A 17,417-nucleotide genomic window follows, 5' to 3' on the forward strand; every position below is an offset into this window, starting at 1 on the left:
ATTTTTAGCCACCGTATGCGTAGAACAATTCTCTCTTCCAATAGTTGGCTGGACACGCTCTAACAACAATGGCGAGTTTTATAAGTAACGAGCTGACGGAAGACAAGATATATCAGATCAGGGGGTTGCTGGAAGCATGTGACCTGTTGGAGCATTTTGGCGTTGAGGCCGATGATGTTGAGACAGTCGAGGATGCGCAGATATGTCTCCTGAAGAAGCTCGCAAGCCAACCTGGTGCAAAGAAATGGACTCCAGAAATGGTAAGCGTGTCTACACACTTGTATGTACAGTGCGTACGTATCGAAAACTATCAAAACTATCACCACTAACATCCTTCATGTGTTTATATGTTGACTACCATATGGTACTGGTGTATGCATGATTAGCCTATAACCCATGACCTTAAGACATCGATCATTGCAATCGCGTTATGACGTTTTGCTGTGTAATGTTATATGAATTAGGCACCGTTGTATAAAAGTACTAAAGTATAGTATCTGAAAGTGAAGTGTCTTTGTTTGCCCTTCATCTCAATGGGCTTTGAGAGGCAATGACATCGAATGGATAACTACAAACGAAATTGCACGATTACCCTAGCTACATGTTCACGTTTCCCTTTCTTGCGTAGCATATGACACAAATGTGAAACATTCACCGTTTAAGCCCGCTGAATAACATCGACGACATGATATAAAATGACGATAAGGCTGCCTGTTTTACCTGTAATTCGTTCTACAAATTCAACGCTTTGTGATCAATGGCGAGGCACGGAGGGCGCTTTTGTTTGATTACACAAACGAACAGCTGCGCTTTTCGCACGGTATAAGCGGTAGGCTTTTCGCGTGCTCGGCGTACAAACACCACTTCTAACCTTTACTATGTTTACTATCATCAAGCTAAGTACCATCCACCACTACTATCATCGCCTTTAACCTGGCTGATGTCCGATAGGTGTCTTTTGTTAATTCATTCTATGTTTTATTGGATTTAAAAAAAAAAGAATATAAAACACGAGAAATATTAACCATTTTGAAATGGACTTGACTAACTGCACACCTGCACAGCTGATCCACATGTACACTAACTAATACGTTTATTTTGTATTCAATCTCCTTGGTTTGTTCAATAGGTCCCCTCCGTTGTGTCCGAAGTGATAAGAAAAGACCGCGCAAGACGCGAGGAACTGGTGGATTTCTACAGGCGGACCATCCAGTATACTGACAGCCTTCACGAGTCCGCCAGGGGGCAGCTGGACGCTAACTTCCCAGGATTCCACGCACAGATGTCTGAGAAGATGGGCAGACTGGCGGATGACTCGTGCCACATTGTAGTTGCAGGTAATGTTACATGGAATGCGGGAGAAAACAGCTATCAAGTCGTCAAGAGGATTGAATATATTTCTATTTCATATAGATATCCTACAATTTCGTCCCTTTTATCTATGTGCACAGGTGAAACTTCTGCCGGGAAGAGCTCTCTCCTGAACCTGATCCTGGGTGAAGACCTGCTGCCACAGTCTTTTCTCAGCTCAACTTCCGTCATCTGTGAGCTCAAATATGGCGATCGAGAAAAGGTAACGTTATCTTATAAGTCAACTCCACTATTTGTTGACATAATCCAATTTCAGTGAGTACGTATCTTAAAATCTGCTAAGACGACACCATAATGTAAAAGTGTGTTATCTGTTAGCGTTTATATGCAGGCAAGAATAAGCGTAGATATAACGTTGTATCCATATTGATGAAGGTACTCGCGTACAAGTGGGGGGTGTCGGAGCCCGAGGAAGAAGTGCTGAGCTCTGACAAAGGGGCCCGTCTGCAACAGTTGGCTAAGTATGTGCACCAGAGAGAGGGACGCGGCAGTAGGGCCCATCCTTACAACAGAATCGAGCTCTTCTTGACGATTCCCTTGCTAAAGGTGAGTCTGATGTGAAGAGAGGCGACGTTATGTTCCAAAACGTTATAGATGCTACTTGAATTTGTGTCTATGTCTTGAGACGTGCTTACTACAAAAAGTGAGCGTAGGTACTAGGTACATATCCGTAATGATACATTCGAATTCTGTGTCCGTAGATAGGCCTAGTGTACAAAATTAATATCAGCCAATTTAATTGTCCTGCAGGGGGGCATCACAATCGTTGACACTCCAGGGGTGGGAGAGAATGAAAAACTCTCCAACATGGTGAAATCCTATCTGCCCACTGCGTTCGGCTTTATTTACGTCATCAACAGCGGGAATGCCGGCGGCGTTCAGCTGGACAGGGTAAGTTCAAATCTTCCGAAAAGTGAAAGATACATAAATCATTACACTTACACATTGAACACGCTTGGGTATTAGATGTTTTCCATGCGTGACAGCTCTTACAGGGCCGCGCAGGACATTAGTAGAAGGATATGCTCTGCAATCACAATACAGTAAAACCTTGCAAAGTGAGGGTGACTGTGCGTCCTTTTTCTCTTCATAGCTTGGCGATTTGCTCTTGTCCCTGAAAACTGATGCTGACACGCCTCCCCTTTTCAACCCAAAGTCAGCCATCTTTGTTTGTAACAAGTGGGACCTAGTCCCTCGGGGGGAAGCAGACGATGTGTGGAATGATACCGTCGAGAAGCTGCGGAACTTCTGGACTAATCTAGATCCGTCACAGGTCTTCCAGTTCTCTGTTCAACAGGTATGGACTTCATATCACTGTCTGTACATGGCTTTCATTTACCGTAAAGCTTACGCGAATTGACATACAGATACACATCTCTATACATGTGACATGGGCAGACAGGTACCACGCAAGATCTCGGACCACATACATGTCAACATACCTGTCCTTGGTGCTGAAAACCATCTAAACAAGCCAACATACAAGCCAACGTACCTGTCCTTGGTGCTAAACCTGATTTTAACGCGCCAACACACCTGTCCTTGGTGCTGAAAAGCATTCATACACGCCAACATACATGTCCTTGGTGCTGAACACCATTCAAACACACCAACATACCTGTCCTTGGTGCTAACCCCAATTTCGATGCGCCAACATACCTGTCCTTGGTGCTGAACACCATCTAGACACACCAACATACCTGTTCTTGGTACTAAATACCATTAAGACGCGCCCGCATACCGCATTCAAACACACCGACATACCTGTCCTTGGTGCTAAACCCCATTTCAATGCGCCAACATACCTGCTCTTGGTGCTGAACACCATCTAAACAAACCAACATACTTGTTCTTGGTACGGAACACCATTTAAACGCGACCGCATACATGTCATTAGTGCTGAACACCATTCAAAGGCACCAACAAACCTGTCCTTGGTGCTTAACTCCATTTTAACGAGCCAACATACCTGTCCTTGGTGCTGAAAACCATCTAAGCCCACTGACATACCTGCCCTAGGTGAGGAACACCATCTAAACACACCAACATACCTGTCCTTCATGCTGAATACCATCTAAACACACCAATATACCTGTCATTAGTGACAATAACTTTTTTCTTATAACATAAATATGTATTCTACACGTGAAGGCATCTACTGCCTGGAACGAAGCGGGGTACATCACAGGAGACTTCGCAGAGCTTCTGAATGGCTTCAAGCGGCTACTCCCCATCAGCCTTCGGTCTAAGGTTGAGCTGAGTTACAGGTCATTGAGATTCTTTTTTCTTTAAAAACTTCTTCTCTGACTTTGGGATGGACTTTGGCACTCTACGACATTAATATCCGTGTTCCAAAATAATTTTTTGCAATTTACAGTATGTGTTTTCTCATCTTGCAGCTGTTTTTATGATTTACAGTATGGCCAAAAACTTTGGAAGGAGGGGAACGGGCGAAAATTGATGCGTGCGCGGATGACATCCATAATCAAATCAACATGGCCTTACTTAAATCACATTGCTTTTATTAGGTGGCTGTCAGGAATCCTTCAGAGGTCTTCATTCCACCTCCGTGTCATGTTGGGCAACATCATCGACAACGAGCTCCCTGCAATTGAGGAGAAAGAAAGGGCGATACAAGAAAGACTGGCCAAGTTAAGGGAGGTGGCAGCATCCAAGGAGTCGGCCGTGACAAGACATCTAGAGGAAAGAACCGACAAGGCGGTTGAGGGTCTCCGCGCCTACCTGACGTCTGCAGAGGTGTGTGGGTGGCTGCAGAGTTGGGATGAAGACGAGTTGCCGGATGACACCAACTGGAACGTCTTAGAATACAAGATGAAGAAGAATGTGGAAGATCGCATCAAGCAACTCGTCTGCAGATGGGACCAGGAGCAGGACTCCTTCAGCGTGCTTCGAGCAGAGATGCTTGGAAAGTTCAAGGCGGACTTCAGCATTGTAGAGGACGACATTCTACAAATCGAGCGCAGCATGGTAACTCCCTTGCACACCACTCAACAGCAGCTAGGAACGTCGGCCTGTTGGAATAGAGAAGAGGACGTGCAGGACAGCTTGTTCACCATACCCACTCTCACTACTGGGCAGAAGTGGGCGCTGGGGGCTGCGGCACCAGTTGTTATCCCTCTAGGTGTCATTGTCGGAATGCTTGCCCTCCCAGCAACCGGTCTGATGGCCATTGCCCAGAGGATGAATGACAACAGCCGCCTGCAGCGCTACAGAGCCGACAAGAAAGCCTACATGACGTCACTGGCACACGAGATGCTGCAGTCCTTCGCCTCGCGGGACAACGTCCACGAAATTGTCAAGGAAAAGGTCGAGTCTATCTTCCAGTATGTCAGTCAGTTGTTCAGCACGATTCCCATTCTTATCAAGTCAGACGAGCGACTGATCAGGGAAGTGTACTCCATCGCAAAGCAGGAGAAGATCGACCTTGTCATGCAGCACCATAAACCAAGCTTGGCTACGTGTGAAGAACTGTCCGGAGAGCTGGACTGCTTTTACCTGACCAACGTCCGTGACTACGACATCCCATTTGACGAACTGCTGGAGAGGGAGCACATCGCAGGAGGTTCTTCGGGCGAGGTCTACCGGGCCGAGTTGGGCGGAAAACCAGTGGCACTGAAGCTGATAAGGAACAGCCTGTACGGCACAAATGCATCCGAAGTTTTGCAGGAGGAAAGAATTCTGCGGTAAGAATTCATGAACTGGTGGATTTACAACATGTGACGACAGGAAAGTTAAACAGAGGACTTAATGAACTTTCAGCATGTTTCTATCACAGTTTTTGTTATGTTTAATGCCAATGTTTATCTTCAGTCTACATCGCATTTATCCCATTCTTGATATTTTCACAATGTCAGCATTTGATTAATTCATTGCTTTTAGATTTAATCTGTAGTGCAGGTGATGCGATAAGACTGTACTGAAGTGACACATGCTGTTTTGAATTAAGACATTTTCTTTTTACCTAACTTTCAGGAGCCTGGACCATGAGAACTTGGTGGGGTTTTACGGCACGTCATACTGGGCACATCACGAGAAGGTCATCTTCGTCATGGAGCTTTGCCAGGACAACTTGAGGGAGTTCCTCATTAACAATACTGAAAGGTACCCTGTCCTCTGAAATTTGCAGGTCTATTATCTTATATACATATCTACAATTTGAATGTAGCATTACTACGTGTTACTAATGTTTACTGTTGATTCTAGGAACCCTGGTAGACAAGGGAAGAATCCCTCAGCTCGTCAGGCAGCATTTACCTGTGTTCACCCCCTGACTCTTCAGCTGGCGTCGGCAATGTGTTACATCCACTCCAAGGGTTTGGTGCACAGGGACCTGAAACTGGCGAACATACTGGTAGGTTTGGCCCATGAAGGCTGATCAAAATGTAGCAGTCAGATATGTTATTGTAATAATCATGTGTGCAAAAAAAAACTCGTCTAGTCCCAACATGACCGACCTCACATTTTGCTATTTGGACTGCTATTTGTTGATATAATCTGCATGTCGTCTGGGTGAATTGGTACCCGTTGGTAGATTGCAAGCCCGATGTTGGCTATTTTTTTACGTATAAGCATACCTTTCAGATAACCAGCGACAAGATCATCAAGCTGGCTGACGTAGGCCTGACGAAGAAGGCTGATGACGTCACCGGAACCCTCTGCGGCACCCCGCCCTACATCGCGCCTGAGGTTCTGCAGGAGAAACGCTACGGGAAACCGTCAGACATGTACAGCTTCGGCATCCTTCTGTGGGAGATGTGGTACGGGGAGGAGACAACTCACGCGGCACACTTCACAATACACAGGTCAGGCCATGCTCTGTGATTTCGATGATTGACTTTTAAGCCCCCAGCCTATCTCACCGGACCGCGGCACGTTGGCGGCGACGTTGCGCCCAAAACTGGATTTGTGTTACCATTCACTATATAATGGGAATATCATGCAAAACGTACAAGTATGACTAAGAAGACAACAAAACACACAAAGCGTAAAAAATTAGTTTTTTTCGGTGAAATTCGTTGAGAGCTTTACCAAATCGCCCAGTCGCAGCGAGGTCGCCAACGTGCCGCGGGTCCAGTGAGATAGGGACTTTAACTAGCCTTCTTCGCAGACCCTCTAAGTGTGGTCGGCGTTCAGTATTTTTGTGGAGCGCTTATTTGTGATTTTCAACATGAGCGATTTTCTATGTGCGTGGATAAAGTTACAATTTCTACCGCATAAAATAACCTTGCCCATGTTGAAAATCGCAAATGAGCGATCTCCCCAAAAGATGACCACGGCCGCACATAGAGGGTCTGCGAAGGAAGCTAGCTTTTAGTCATATTTCACTTACTGAAGGTTTTCGGTACAGTTTTGCGTGAGATGTCATGTCCAATGATCTGTCGTATCTGATTTACCAAAAAATCCCATGATATTCACGAAACCTCTCACTAGTTTTTAGTCTAGGAGAAGAGATGCTGTCATGAAAATTCGTATTTCCCGAGAACCATAGTAGAATGGAACTCGTTGTCATCAAGTACTGTAGGAGCTTCCTCACTAAGTAGCTTTAAAGAACGGTTGCAGTCAGATATGCAAAGACTAGGTGTAACAGACCGTTCGGTGTAATATGACCAGCTGATGCCGCGCCGCGTGCCTGCGAAGCTGGTGTGTTACGCCTAATGGCGGTTATACCGGCTATATAGATACAGATACAGAAAAGTAGATGTTTGTAAACGACGCTAATATAGAGCTTGTCTCGGCTATCTACAAACATTGGAACACGTTGCAGAGTTGAAGAGTTTGCTGACGAACTTTTCGGAGGTCATCGACCTGACCCCAAGAAGGACTACCCTGCTCCCGGAGGATGGCGGGAAGTGATGACGTCATGCTGGGACACCGATCCAACCAAACGACCAACGGCTGGACAGTGCGAGAAAACTCTCCGAGCTGTGACTTGTAACTAAAGGGTCTGTACAGGGATACTGGGTTTGGTTGAGGCATTACGGACTTTCACAAAGTTCGTTTTGATTTGATAAAGATCCACTCAATAACTTTCTTATGCCGTACTCCAAGGCACTCAGTCTCTCCGAGACCACTGAATTAATCTGTGACTGAAAGTCTCATGAAATTGATTTATTTGCCTTATCATACCCAGATTCCTTCAAATGGCGAGCCCTTTTTCATTACAATTACATCATTTTCACTAATGATTTCAACGGCCTTTGCAAAAAACATTGCTATAATCATGTATTTGTGCTTTTTTATTTTGTCTGTTAATTAACGAATAACGAGTCAATATGTCTCTTAAGAAGATATCAAATTATTTGATATGATATGAAACTATTGAAAATATTTCCCATTATATGGTGAGAACAGATTGTAATCGCTTATTTCTTACTCTCGCTTTTAGAATATTGATTAGAATTCGTTTTAGAAGCCAGATATACCTTGATATTTGAGCCAGTTAATTGGATTTCCTACATTGAGTGAAACAAAATATAGGCTTTTGTGTTGGAACCAATACAGCTGACATTCAGTGAGGTTTAATTCATTAATTAACAAAATGATTGACTTATTTCCTCACTCATCACATACGCAGACACATACATACATACACACGAGAACATACACACATACTTATGTAAGCACACACATGCACACACACACATACACACATACACATACACACAAACACATCCCCCACACGCACATGAAAACACACACGTGCGCATACACACACACACACATGCGCGCGCGCGCACACACACACACACACCATACACTCCATTATGTAATCAAGTTTGTCAATAGATTATCTTCCTTCATGTGTAAATTAAATCTGGTGATTAAAGTTAATGATTACCAATACCGGCCGTCTGTCTGCTTAAAACAATCAAGATAACGACAACAATCCCGAGTATAGACACCATGCAGTCTGTGAGTTAATGAAGGCGACATATACTCTCTCCTTCCTTGTTTCCAGAGGTTAACCTTTAGGTTAGATGTTCACCCTACATACAAGACTCTGGCACAGGTCCCTATGTTAGCCATTATAATTAGTCATGTCGCAATTTAAACATTCAAAGTGCAAAATTTGGTCCCTTTTTTCTCTTACTTCTTTATTTTCTGGTGTCAGAAATAATGAAAACGTCAGAAAATGACCATTTCCGTATTCTTAGGGAATCCTAATGAGTTTCCGTCCAATTTCTAGATCGTTTCAATTATCATACTATAAAGTTAGTAAAACATGACAAGAAAGATCGGAGAATATATCTGCTTAGCAAACCCTTATCGTCTTAGTCCGTTGTGCAATACATTTGCCCCGCCTGTCAACTTACAATTGAATTGCATATATCGCAGCAGGTAGCATCCAGTCACTGAAGTCAGTGACTAAAACAGGCGGACATCGCAATATCAAGACAGTCAAATGGAGAAGTAGCACTTTGATATATTGTCTCCGTATATGTTTTGACAAAACGCAAGGATTGTTTATTGACTGGGTTGATTGAAAGAACAATATGAACAAATGAATGAGTTTTTCGTTGGAGCAGTATTCTTTCTATGCACATGTGTTTTCCTGCCAACTTATTTTAGTAAATGAATTTTACCTGGGACCCCTGTGTAACTTTGCTTAAATGTCAATCAGAAGATGCGATTCTTTCCTCCTTCTTTATCTTCATCTACCGCACGATCCCGGCAGTGGGGGCGTTGTGACAGGCACGTCCCGTATACGTAAGTCCCCACACGGATATGTTATTATAAATGTTAACGTGCATTTGTACATGTTCTTGCTTCAGGAAGCGTTGACCTTCGCGCGAGTATAAGTCCCGTGCTGACGTAAATTGCGGTTAACTGTAAAACTCCAGTATCTGCTTCCGGAGTGCTTCGCGATGCTGTGATTTTGGTGGTTACTTCCTGATCCTTCCTGCTACGGACGATATCGTATCCGCCCCGCACTGGTCCGGTTCGTCATTTCCGGTTTTGAAAAGAGGCGAGCCCAGCAGAGCACACACGCGCACACAAACACCAAGGCCTCTGTTTGGAGCAAATAATTTACCCGGCTGCTGTTATAACGTCACGGCGCTCCCATTCCCAGAAAGGCTTCGTACACACGTTGTCTCAGCCATTGTACGCGCGCGTTGTGCTGTCCACACACCGCTAGCACACCGTACGTATACTTTGACCGGCGGTCGTGGCTCGTCGATAGTTCAAGAGTTTCATTGCGTGGAAAGGTTACCTACTGAATCAGGTAAGAGCAAGTAAGCTTAATCCCCAGTTCTTTAAGGTGAGGGTTGCACGGGGGGCAGAACGGGTGACATTTTTATCATATTACTACTTGTTCCCCTGATTTGGCTGTCTTTGCTTCGCTTCACAAATCGGTCATGTAATTAAGAGGTTTCTACTGTACTTCACTTTATTAGTATCTTAGTATAGGTATAACCTGTTGATATCGCGGTACTTATTATACTTATTCATCATAGAATTTAAGATTAGCCTTCGACATATAGTTGCAAATAAATCATTTTTACTTTGAATTTTTATTTTGAATTTAGAAAAATAGTATTTGATTGAATGTAAACCCTGTGCCTTGAGTAGTCGACCCCTTTAAAAGTCGATATCTTTGTCGTCCCGTAAAACTCGATCCTGTTTTTCCCTTCCTAGCCATGGGTTCTAAGAGAGTGGCCATTATAGGAGCCGGAGTGAGCGGACTCACGTCAATCAAGGCTTGTCTGGAGGAGGGGCTTCAGCCTGTCTGTTTCGAGCAACATGAGGATCTCGGTAAGAACCAGACATTGCACGTCTTAATGTGCATTTCAATAGCGTTGAAGAATAGAATAGCTTATTCCGTTCTGACTGTGATATAGCTTCACAATACAGAAAGGCATCGTGGACTAGATTTGAATACAGCAGTACTGACTATCTTTGAGACTCCCGATAGAAGAGATGAAAACAGAAGGGAAGGATGAAATGTTACATGTATAAGTAACCTAGCTACATGTATGTATACATATGCGTGTGTATGTGACCTTTGAGGTATATGGTAAATCATGCTCGCCTGTTATAAGATCCCTATCATTTGTATAGTCAATAGTCAATAGGCCACCTGCTGCCATGCTACTATCTTACTTATGAAAACATTACTGTAGTCCCTTTGTGATACACAGAAGTGTATAGACCTGTCTTAGACTGGGGGTGAATTTTATTTGTTCCCTTGACTTCTACCTACTGTGAGCTACTGCAAATGATTTTAATGCAAACCGCTTTTCCAGGCGGCGTGTGGTACTACTCTGACGATGTCAGGCCCAACCAGGGCGCCGCCATGTACCGCTCTCTCGTCACAAACTCCAGTAAAGAAATGATGTCATTCAGCGACTTCCCCTTCCCCAAGGACACGCCCCCCTACCTGCCGTACCACCGTGTGCACACATATCTACAGAACTACGCTCAGCACTTCGACCTGAAGAAACACATCCGATTCGGCACACAGGTGGGGATATTCTTGTTGAACCACAGCCTTTGATTCTATAACATCTGTACTAAGATCTTTGTTTTGATGTCCTTCTTTCTTACGTTCAACGCTGTCTATCACTCCAGGTCAGTCGCATAGAGAAGACAGAAGACTTTGATGAGACTGGCCGGTGGGAGGTCCGTACTGTACAGACGGGTTATAGCGATGGGGAACAGACAGAGATCTTTGACGCCATCATGGTACGTCACAGTGCTAAGCACCGCCATAGAAACAGAAATGTTAAACACAGCAATGACTGATGATCTCCGATAAGAGTGAAGCGTAATAGACCCAGCCGTCCACTTACGCCATATTCTACATGAGGCTGAGGATGTGATGGTTCACCGTTCTTTGGCCCTTCGATACTGTTGAACTTACAGTCCCTATGTAAGCAAACTTCTGTCAACTTTATCTCACGACTGTCTGTTTCCTCCCTAGGTATGTAACGGCGTGTTCGCCCGGCCGTACGTTCCAGACGTGCCTGGTCTGTCGGACTTCGCAGGTGTCACCATGCACAGTCAGGAGTACCGGACTGCCCAACAGTTCACGGGGAAGAAGGTGGTTGTTGTAGGTCAGTTATCGCCTTCCACTTACGTACCTAGATTAAGTCATTCTCTTCCTACATTTAACTCTAAAGTCATTCTCCTCTTAAGTATAACGTTATGTTTAACTCTACCGAAATGACTTCCGATAACCTCCTTCATCCGCGATTCTGTCTACAGGGGCGGGAAACTCTGCAGGCGACGTGGCGGCGGAGATCGCTCAGGTGGCGTCACAGGTGAGATTTTATGACAACTGTTGTCCTGTCGTCTGGCCTTTGATTCCTATGTTTTCTCTTCTTTGCCAAAACGACCAAAACACATCATCCTAAATGGACATATATCTTTTCATTGTAAACTGTTTATATCAGTACTGAGACCACACAAAAGCTCCTTTAGATCATTTTACCCTTCTCTAAATACGTAACGTTACACTGCTGACTGTTGACCACACTGACAACCCCACCCCGTCCCCAGGTGTACCTGAGTCTGAGGGACGGTGCCTGGGTGCTTCCCCGGCTGGCTCAGGCCGGGGTGCCGCGGGACATGATGCTGCGCCGGGTACTGATGGGCATGCCCGAGGTCATCGTCAACAAAATCATCAAGGGCGAGGCGAACGCCAGAGTGTGTCATGACAACTACGGGCTGACGTGTCCGGCGGACCCGCTCAAACACTCCGTCATGGCGAATGACGAGATAGGTTTCAGACTGGCCACCGGGCAGGTACGGTTGTACAATAGTGTATATTAATCTGATATATAACTGTTAATTGTGTTTGTTTGATAATACACATGCCATATGTTTGGTGTCGATGCTTCTGAACTTTTGATGAAGTGATTAATGTATCTATGATGTGTATCTCGTCGTTTGTCTTGGCATCAAAAGTCATTCCTAAATTGTGCTTCATGTCGAAGTTGAAATGTAACCGTGACTGTCAACCCTTTGATAATCCTACACCTGTCCTTAACAGGTCCTCACGAAGCCCCAGCTGTCCCGGTTCACCCAGCACGCTGCTCGGTTCGCGGACGGCAGTACAGTGGACGGGCTGGACGCTGTGGTGTTCGCCACTGGCTTCAACCTGGCCTTTAACTTCAGTGACAAGTCCATCCTTCCTAGTAAGTTCCATGCATAGTTTCCCGACTGTTCACGTACATCTTATTAGACAACAATGAAGTGTAAACAGGCTTGTACATGAATTTTACTTAGCGGCGATCGCCAACTTTTCTGCACTGTACCTTCCGTCTGTTTTTCTTGTAGTTTTAGGTGCATACCTGCAACGTCTCAAAGCGGTCGGTCTGCCAAAGAGACCGAAGAACAATATCAGTCTTGTATCATTGATAATCCTGTCCTTCCTCAGATAACGCGGAGGACCTGAGCTTGTACAAGTTGGTGTTCCCTGCGGAGCTGACAAAACCCACCCTGTCTGTGATCGGCTGCCTGTCTACCATAGGGGCACATCCGCCTATCTACGAACTACAGGCTCGCTGGGCCGTCAGGGTGTTCTTGGTAAGTAGAACGTTTCAGTCATTCCGCCCCACGGTCATTCTTGTCAAGTTGTTCGGATATTCTAAGTATATGACCTTGACCGACGTGACCAGGGCAGGCTGTGTTACTTGGCAAACAGATGAAAAATTTATAGTCAAGTCAAGCAAGGAAGTCTTACGTTTCACTGGTAACAAAAGCGTAAAGAACGACATTTATCAATCAAAGACAAAAGTTTTAGTTTTCTGAACACACGAGACCGTGTTTTCACACAGGCGACTTATTTTGTTCCAGGGTCTGAATAAGCTTCCCGATAAGGAGACCATGCTGAAGTGGATCCGCTCAGAAAAGCTGGTGCTGAAGCAGCGATTCGGCTACGTCAAGCTGCAGGTAACATGTTTTTGTCAGACTAAAGGCTTTGCTACAGGGGCGAAATTGCTGTCACAGAGGGAAGTAAGGAGATGCATGTTTGGTGCATAGTCGTATAAACACACGACATCAAAGCACGTGGAGGAGAAAGAATTGCAGACCTCTGCGTCACACCCAGCTTCAACTTGAACTTTTGAAGGAGATACAATAACGTAACGATATCTTATAATTGATTAACGTTACCTGTTTACATGATGCATACACCATTGGTTCTCTGTAGGCTTGCCATAATATTATTTCTAACACGTCTCGCTTATGTTACAGATGATGAACGTGCCGTACCGGGATGACATTGCCGAAGAGATCGGAGTCAAACCATCATTTTGGAAGCTCCTTCCTCGGGACCCAAAATTAGCTTTCCTCTGCTACTTCGGCCCCGCCTTCTCTGTCCAGTACCGCCTGCTGGGTCCGCATCCCTGGTCAGGTGCAGCCGGCCACGCCAAGTCAGCCCTGACCAACACCCTGTACCCCTTCAGGTCACCTGCTCTGGACAAGGAACAGTCGGGCCTTTCACTGGCCAAAGTTGTCAAGTTTCTCTTGTTGCTTGCCGTGCTGATGGTTGTGTTTAATCATTTTATGTAATAGAATTGTGTCAAATCCCTTCATGAATCATGATGGTAATGAATTATGGGATTGTTTTTAATACATTACTTCCTTGAGGTCCCACTGATATGAGTTTAACTACAGTCAATGTTGGTATCTTAGATGTAAACTCTTTGACATAAGTTTGTACTATGTTGTTGTTTTGCTTACCGTGTAACGTTAGGGGATTTCAAAAGCTGTACAATGTTGGTGCTTCATGTAGTTTACCTCCTCGTTTACAATGAGCCGATCAGTTTGATGTGTTTAACATGTATACAGCTGTGCAATAAAGCTAAATAATACAGTGACAAAAGAAACTTATTTGTGATGACTGGTAGCGGTTACATAATTAGAAACGTCTTCGCCTCCCTATAAAGGCATGGCAAACTTTCTGACGATTTCGTTTTTACCGCTCAGTGGTTCGTGTAACAACTCGTCATATTGTAACATTATTGTTGTATCTACGGTAATTAAAATAAAGAACGGATACTGTACCCATCCAATGTTGAAAAAAGTACGTATCATTTTATCAACCAGTGTGATATCATTTGACGGTATGCCGCAAGGATCTTTAAACATCGTCTTTGTTGCGTCTCATCAAGTGATCGCACACATCGATGTTTGACAGATAATAAGAATAAACAGAGCTTTAATTTGTCTTGTGTGTCTCTGAACACAGGCAACTAAAATGAACGGGAAGAAATCTGGACATCTAAATACTGCACTTAGCTAGGATTAAGATTTTTCTTTGTACAATTATATATGAATCATTCTGACTTTTCCATGGCATTCGGTCTCTCTCCTCCCTCTCTCTCGATCTCCTTCTCTAGGCCAAACACCGAAGGTACAAGAGTACTGACGCTGCCAATGTCACACCGTGGCTGCCCGTTGAAACGGCGCCTATGTTCATGCACACATCACGTCTTGCACATAATGAGTAGGTAAGGAATATATGTGGACATCATCTGTTCTCCCTTGACAACTTTGTCGTCTTCCTCATCTGGACATCAGACTACATAGGTGGTCACAAGTCAAGGACATGCATTTTATAATGAGACGTCTTTCTCCACTTTCTATTAACCCTTGCCTTTATGTGCCGTATCTACCCGTCGTTATTGGAAAGTGGCCAATGTTTAATAACTCACAACTTCTAACAAAAAGGTTTAACGGCTTAAGATACTGTGCTAAAATGACTCAATACAATGCACATGTATCAAATGGATTTAAGGCGCTAACGTTATATATTCTGACTTTTCTGAGTGCTCTACATTTTACACCTGTTCTCATAGTTACATAACTAACACCCTGTGTTTGGAACTTCCTTCTCTGAATCTCGACCGTGCACCCCACCCCCACCCCCAAATCACATATATAGTCACGACTGAGTGAGTATTACGGGATTTTTTTATGTACCACAATATCTGAGTGTCATTATAACGTATCTGTACCAACGATGGAGAGGGGCATTGAAGAGGGGGACTTAAAATACCATGGTGCTTTTAAGATATCATGAAAGATTAAAACGGAAATAGGTGGCTGATATACATCTAAGGATGCCACCTATTTCCGTTTTAATCTTTCATGATATCTTAAAAGCACCATGGTATTTTAAGTCCCCCTCTTCAATGCCCCTCTCCATCGTTGGTACAGATACGTTATAATGACACTCAGATATTGTGGTACATAAAAAAATCCCGTAATACTCACTCTGTGGTGGAAGACTGGACTCAATCCATAGAAAAGAAAGAGCTAACTGGTGTAGTCTTCTGTGATCTGTCAAGAGCGTTTGACACGCTAGATCACGACATACTACTGCTAAAACTGAAATGCTATGGCGTGGAAGACTCAGCTTGTGGCTGGTTTAAGTCTTACTTGACTGGTAGGCAGCAATGCACGGGTGTAAGCTCAGCTTTATCCTCCTCAACTTGTGTCACCTGTGGTGTACCGCAGGGATCCATTTTGGGTCCACTACTGTTTATCGTTTATATAAACGATCTACCAAATTGCATCCAGTCGTGCAAAGTTTCCATGTACGCTGATGATACTATTTTATATTTTGCGGCGCGAAGCTTTCACACACTGGAGAAAACACTCCAAAGTGATTCAACCCGGCTTTCCCATTGGTTTGCTGCTAACAAACTTTCTTTGAACCCTACAAAGTGCAAAACAATGCTCATAGGTACACATGGAATGAATGTGGCAAATATAAAGCTTAATATTACACTAGACGGGGCCAGACTGGAACAAGTAAATGCTTTCAAATACCTGGGGGTTACCATTGACAACGTACTTAAGTGGAGCTATCACTTCGAACACATTTTCAAGAAACTCGCTCAGGTAATTGGCATCATCAAGTACGTTAAGCCATATGTCAGCAGTCAGGCTCTTCGGTTAATGTATACAACGTTATTCATACCCCACATTAACTATTGTAGCACGGTTTGGGACCAGGGAGGGAAGGGATACCTTGATAAGCTTGAAAAGCTGCAGAAAAGAGCAGGTCGGGTAATTCTTGGCTGTGACCGGTACACTCCCACATCAACCCTTCTCAACACACTAGGATGGCTCCCAGTAGCTGAAATTCATAAGAAAAGTAAAGCTACACTTGTCTACAAGGCCCTTAACGGTCTGACTCCTTCCTACATCACTGCAATGTTCACCCAATTATCCCATGTACACACCCATAACACCCGTCTAAGAGCACAAGGCGGCCTTCAGCTGCCAATGACACATCTGGAATACAGAAGACGAGCCTTCTCGTCCTCGGGGGCTGCACTTTGGAACACACTACCACAACATCTTAAATCAGCCAGATCACTTCCACTTTTCAAACAGCTATATGATGTCCACTGCCTCCCTGCTAAACATTGACATATGTATACACACTCCTTTCTAGTCGACTTTTCTTTTCTCTGTTATGTTTGACGTTTGTAGTGACCCATAATTTTTGACATGAGTTTTCTTATGATTTACCATTGATATGCAAATTCACTTCTTGTTTATTTATATTTGAGTTTGGGTCATTGTTTTGATTCTTCATCATTATGTTTTGGCTAAATATTTCTAATCTATTACGTTATCGTTATTTCAGTTATTATCTAACTCAGGATTTCTGTTTGTTGAATTAGTTATATTTTTAAGTTAATTCCTGTATTATTTGTTATTATTTGAACTTTTATTGTTGCTATGTATTATTATGTAAGGGGTTGAACCCCCCAGGATTCGTTGAAAAACGCCGCCAGGCGATACTGTATTCCTGGATAAATAAAATAAACAAACAAACAAACAAGGATATAATTAAAAACAACGTAATGCCAATGAATACTTCATCTACTTTTATTCAGCAGTTCACACAATGTCTACAAGTCCCCCATGGGTACACTACTTCAGTTGCAATCAATCCGTCTATTACATCGAAACACACAGACAGAACTGCCACAGATGTGATGCTCTCTATGAACCAGCGGAACCTTTGCGGAAAGGTAGCGTTCCATTGGGCACCTATCTTG

At 43.9% G+C, this 17,417-nt stretch overlaps 2 protein-coding genes across 2 annotated transcripts; both read left to right on the top strand.

The window, feature by feature from the left end:
• Positions 1 to 68: 68 nt before the first annotated feature.
• LOC136432994 (uncharacterized) lies at positions 69 to 6,235 on the top strand. Its single transcript, XM_066424733.1, has 11 exons — positions 69 to 260; positions 1,130 to 1,337; positions 1,452 to 1,573; positions 1,747 to 1,917; positions 2,122 to 2,262; positions 2,465 to 2,668; positions 3,523 to 3,638; positions 3,900 to 5,075; positions 5,365 to 5,493; positions 5,596 to 5,743; positions 5,974 to 6,235. Exons 1-11 carry the CDS (start codon positions 69 to 71, stop codon positions 6,211 to 6,213), a joined length of 2,847 nt encoding a protein of 948 aa, XP_066280830.1. The 3' UTR covers positions 6,214 to 6,235.
• A 3,147-nt stretch (positions 6,236 to 9,382) lies between these two features.
• On the top strand, positions 9,383 to 14,411 carry LOC136432999 (dimethylaniline monooxygenase [N-oxide-forming] 2-like). The gene is made up of 11 exons (XM_066424740.1): positions 9,383 to 9,616; positions 10,030 to 10,146; positions 10,638 to 10,855; positions 10,963 to 11,076; positions 11,315 to 11,447; positions 11,599 to 11,654; positions 11,893 to 12,138; positions 12,386 to 12,530; positions 12,773 to 12,921; positions 13,192 to 13,287; positions 13,591 to 14,411. The coding sequence occupies exons 2-11, from the start codon at positions 10,032 to 10,034 to the stop codon at positions 13,906 to 13,908; spliced, it is 1,590 nt and encodes a 529-aa protein (XP_066280837.1). The 5' UTR covers positions 9,383 to 9,616; positions 10,030 to 10,031; the 3' UTR covers positions 13,909 to 14,411.
• The last annotated feature ends 3,006 nt before the right edge of the window (positions 14,412 to 17,417 follow it).

This window comes from Branchiostoma lanceolatum, chromosome 4, assembly GCF_035083965.1.
Source record: "Branchiostoma lanceolatum isolate klBraLanc5 chromosome 4, klBraLanc5.hap2, whole genome shotgun sequence".
NCBI classification, from domain to species: Eukaryota; Metazoa; Chordata; class Leptocardii; order Amphioxiformes; family Branchiostomatidae; genus Branchiostoma; species Branchiostoma lanceolatum.

Coding starts and splice junctions, on each gene's coding strand:
- LOC136432994 (XM_066424733.1), top strand. CDS start 69: ATGGCGAGTTTTATAAGTAACGAGCTGACGGAAGACAAGATATATCAG. Junction 1,918..2,121: donor TGACGATTCCCTTGCTAAAG/GTGAGTCTGATG, acceptor ATTGTCCTGCAG/GGGGGCATCACAATCGTTGA. Junction 5,744..5,973: donor TGAAACTGGCGAACATACTG/GTAGGTTTGGCC, acceptor CATACCTTTCAG/ATAACCAGCGACAAGATCAT.
- LOC136432999 (XM_066424740.1), top strand. CDS start 10,032: ATGGGTTCTAAGAGAGTGGCCATTATAGGAGCCGGAGTGAGCGGACTC. Junction 10,147..10,637: donor CGAGCAACATGAGGATCTCG/GTAAGAACCAGA, acceptor CCGCTTTTCCAG/GCGGCGTGTGGTACTACTCT. Junction 12,531..12,772: donor TGACAAGTCCATCCTTCCTA/GTAAGTTCCATG, acceptor GTCCTTCCTCAG/ATAACGCGGAGGACCTGAGC.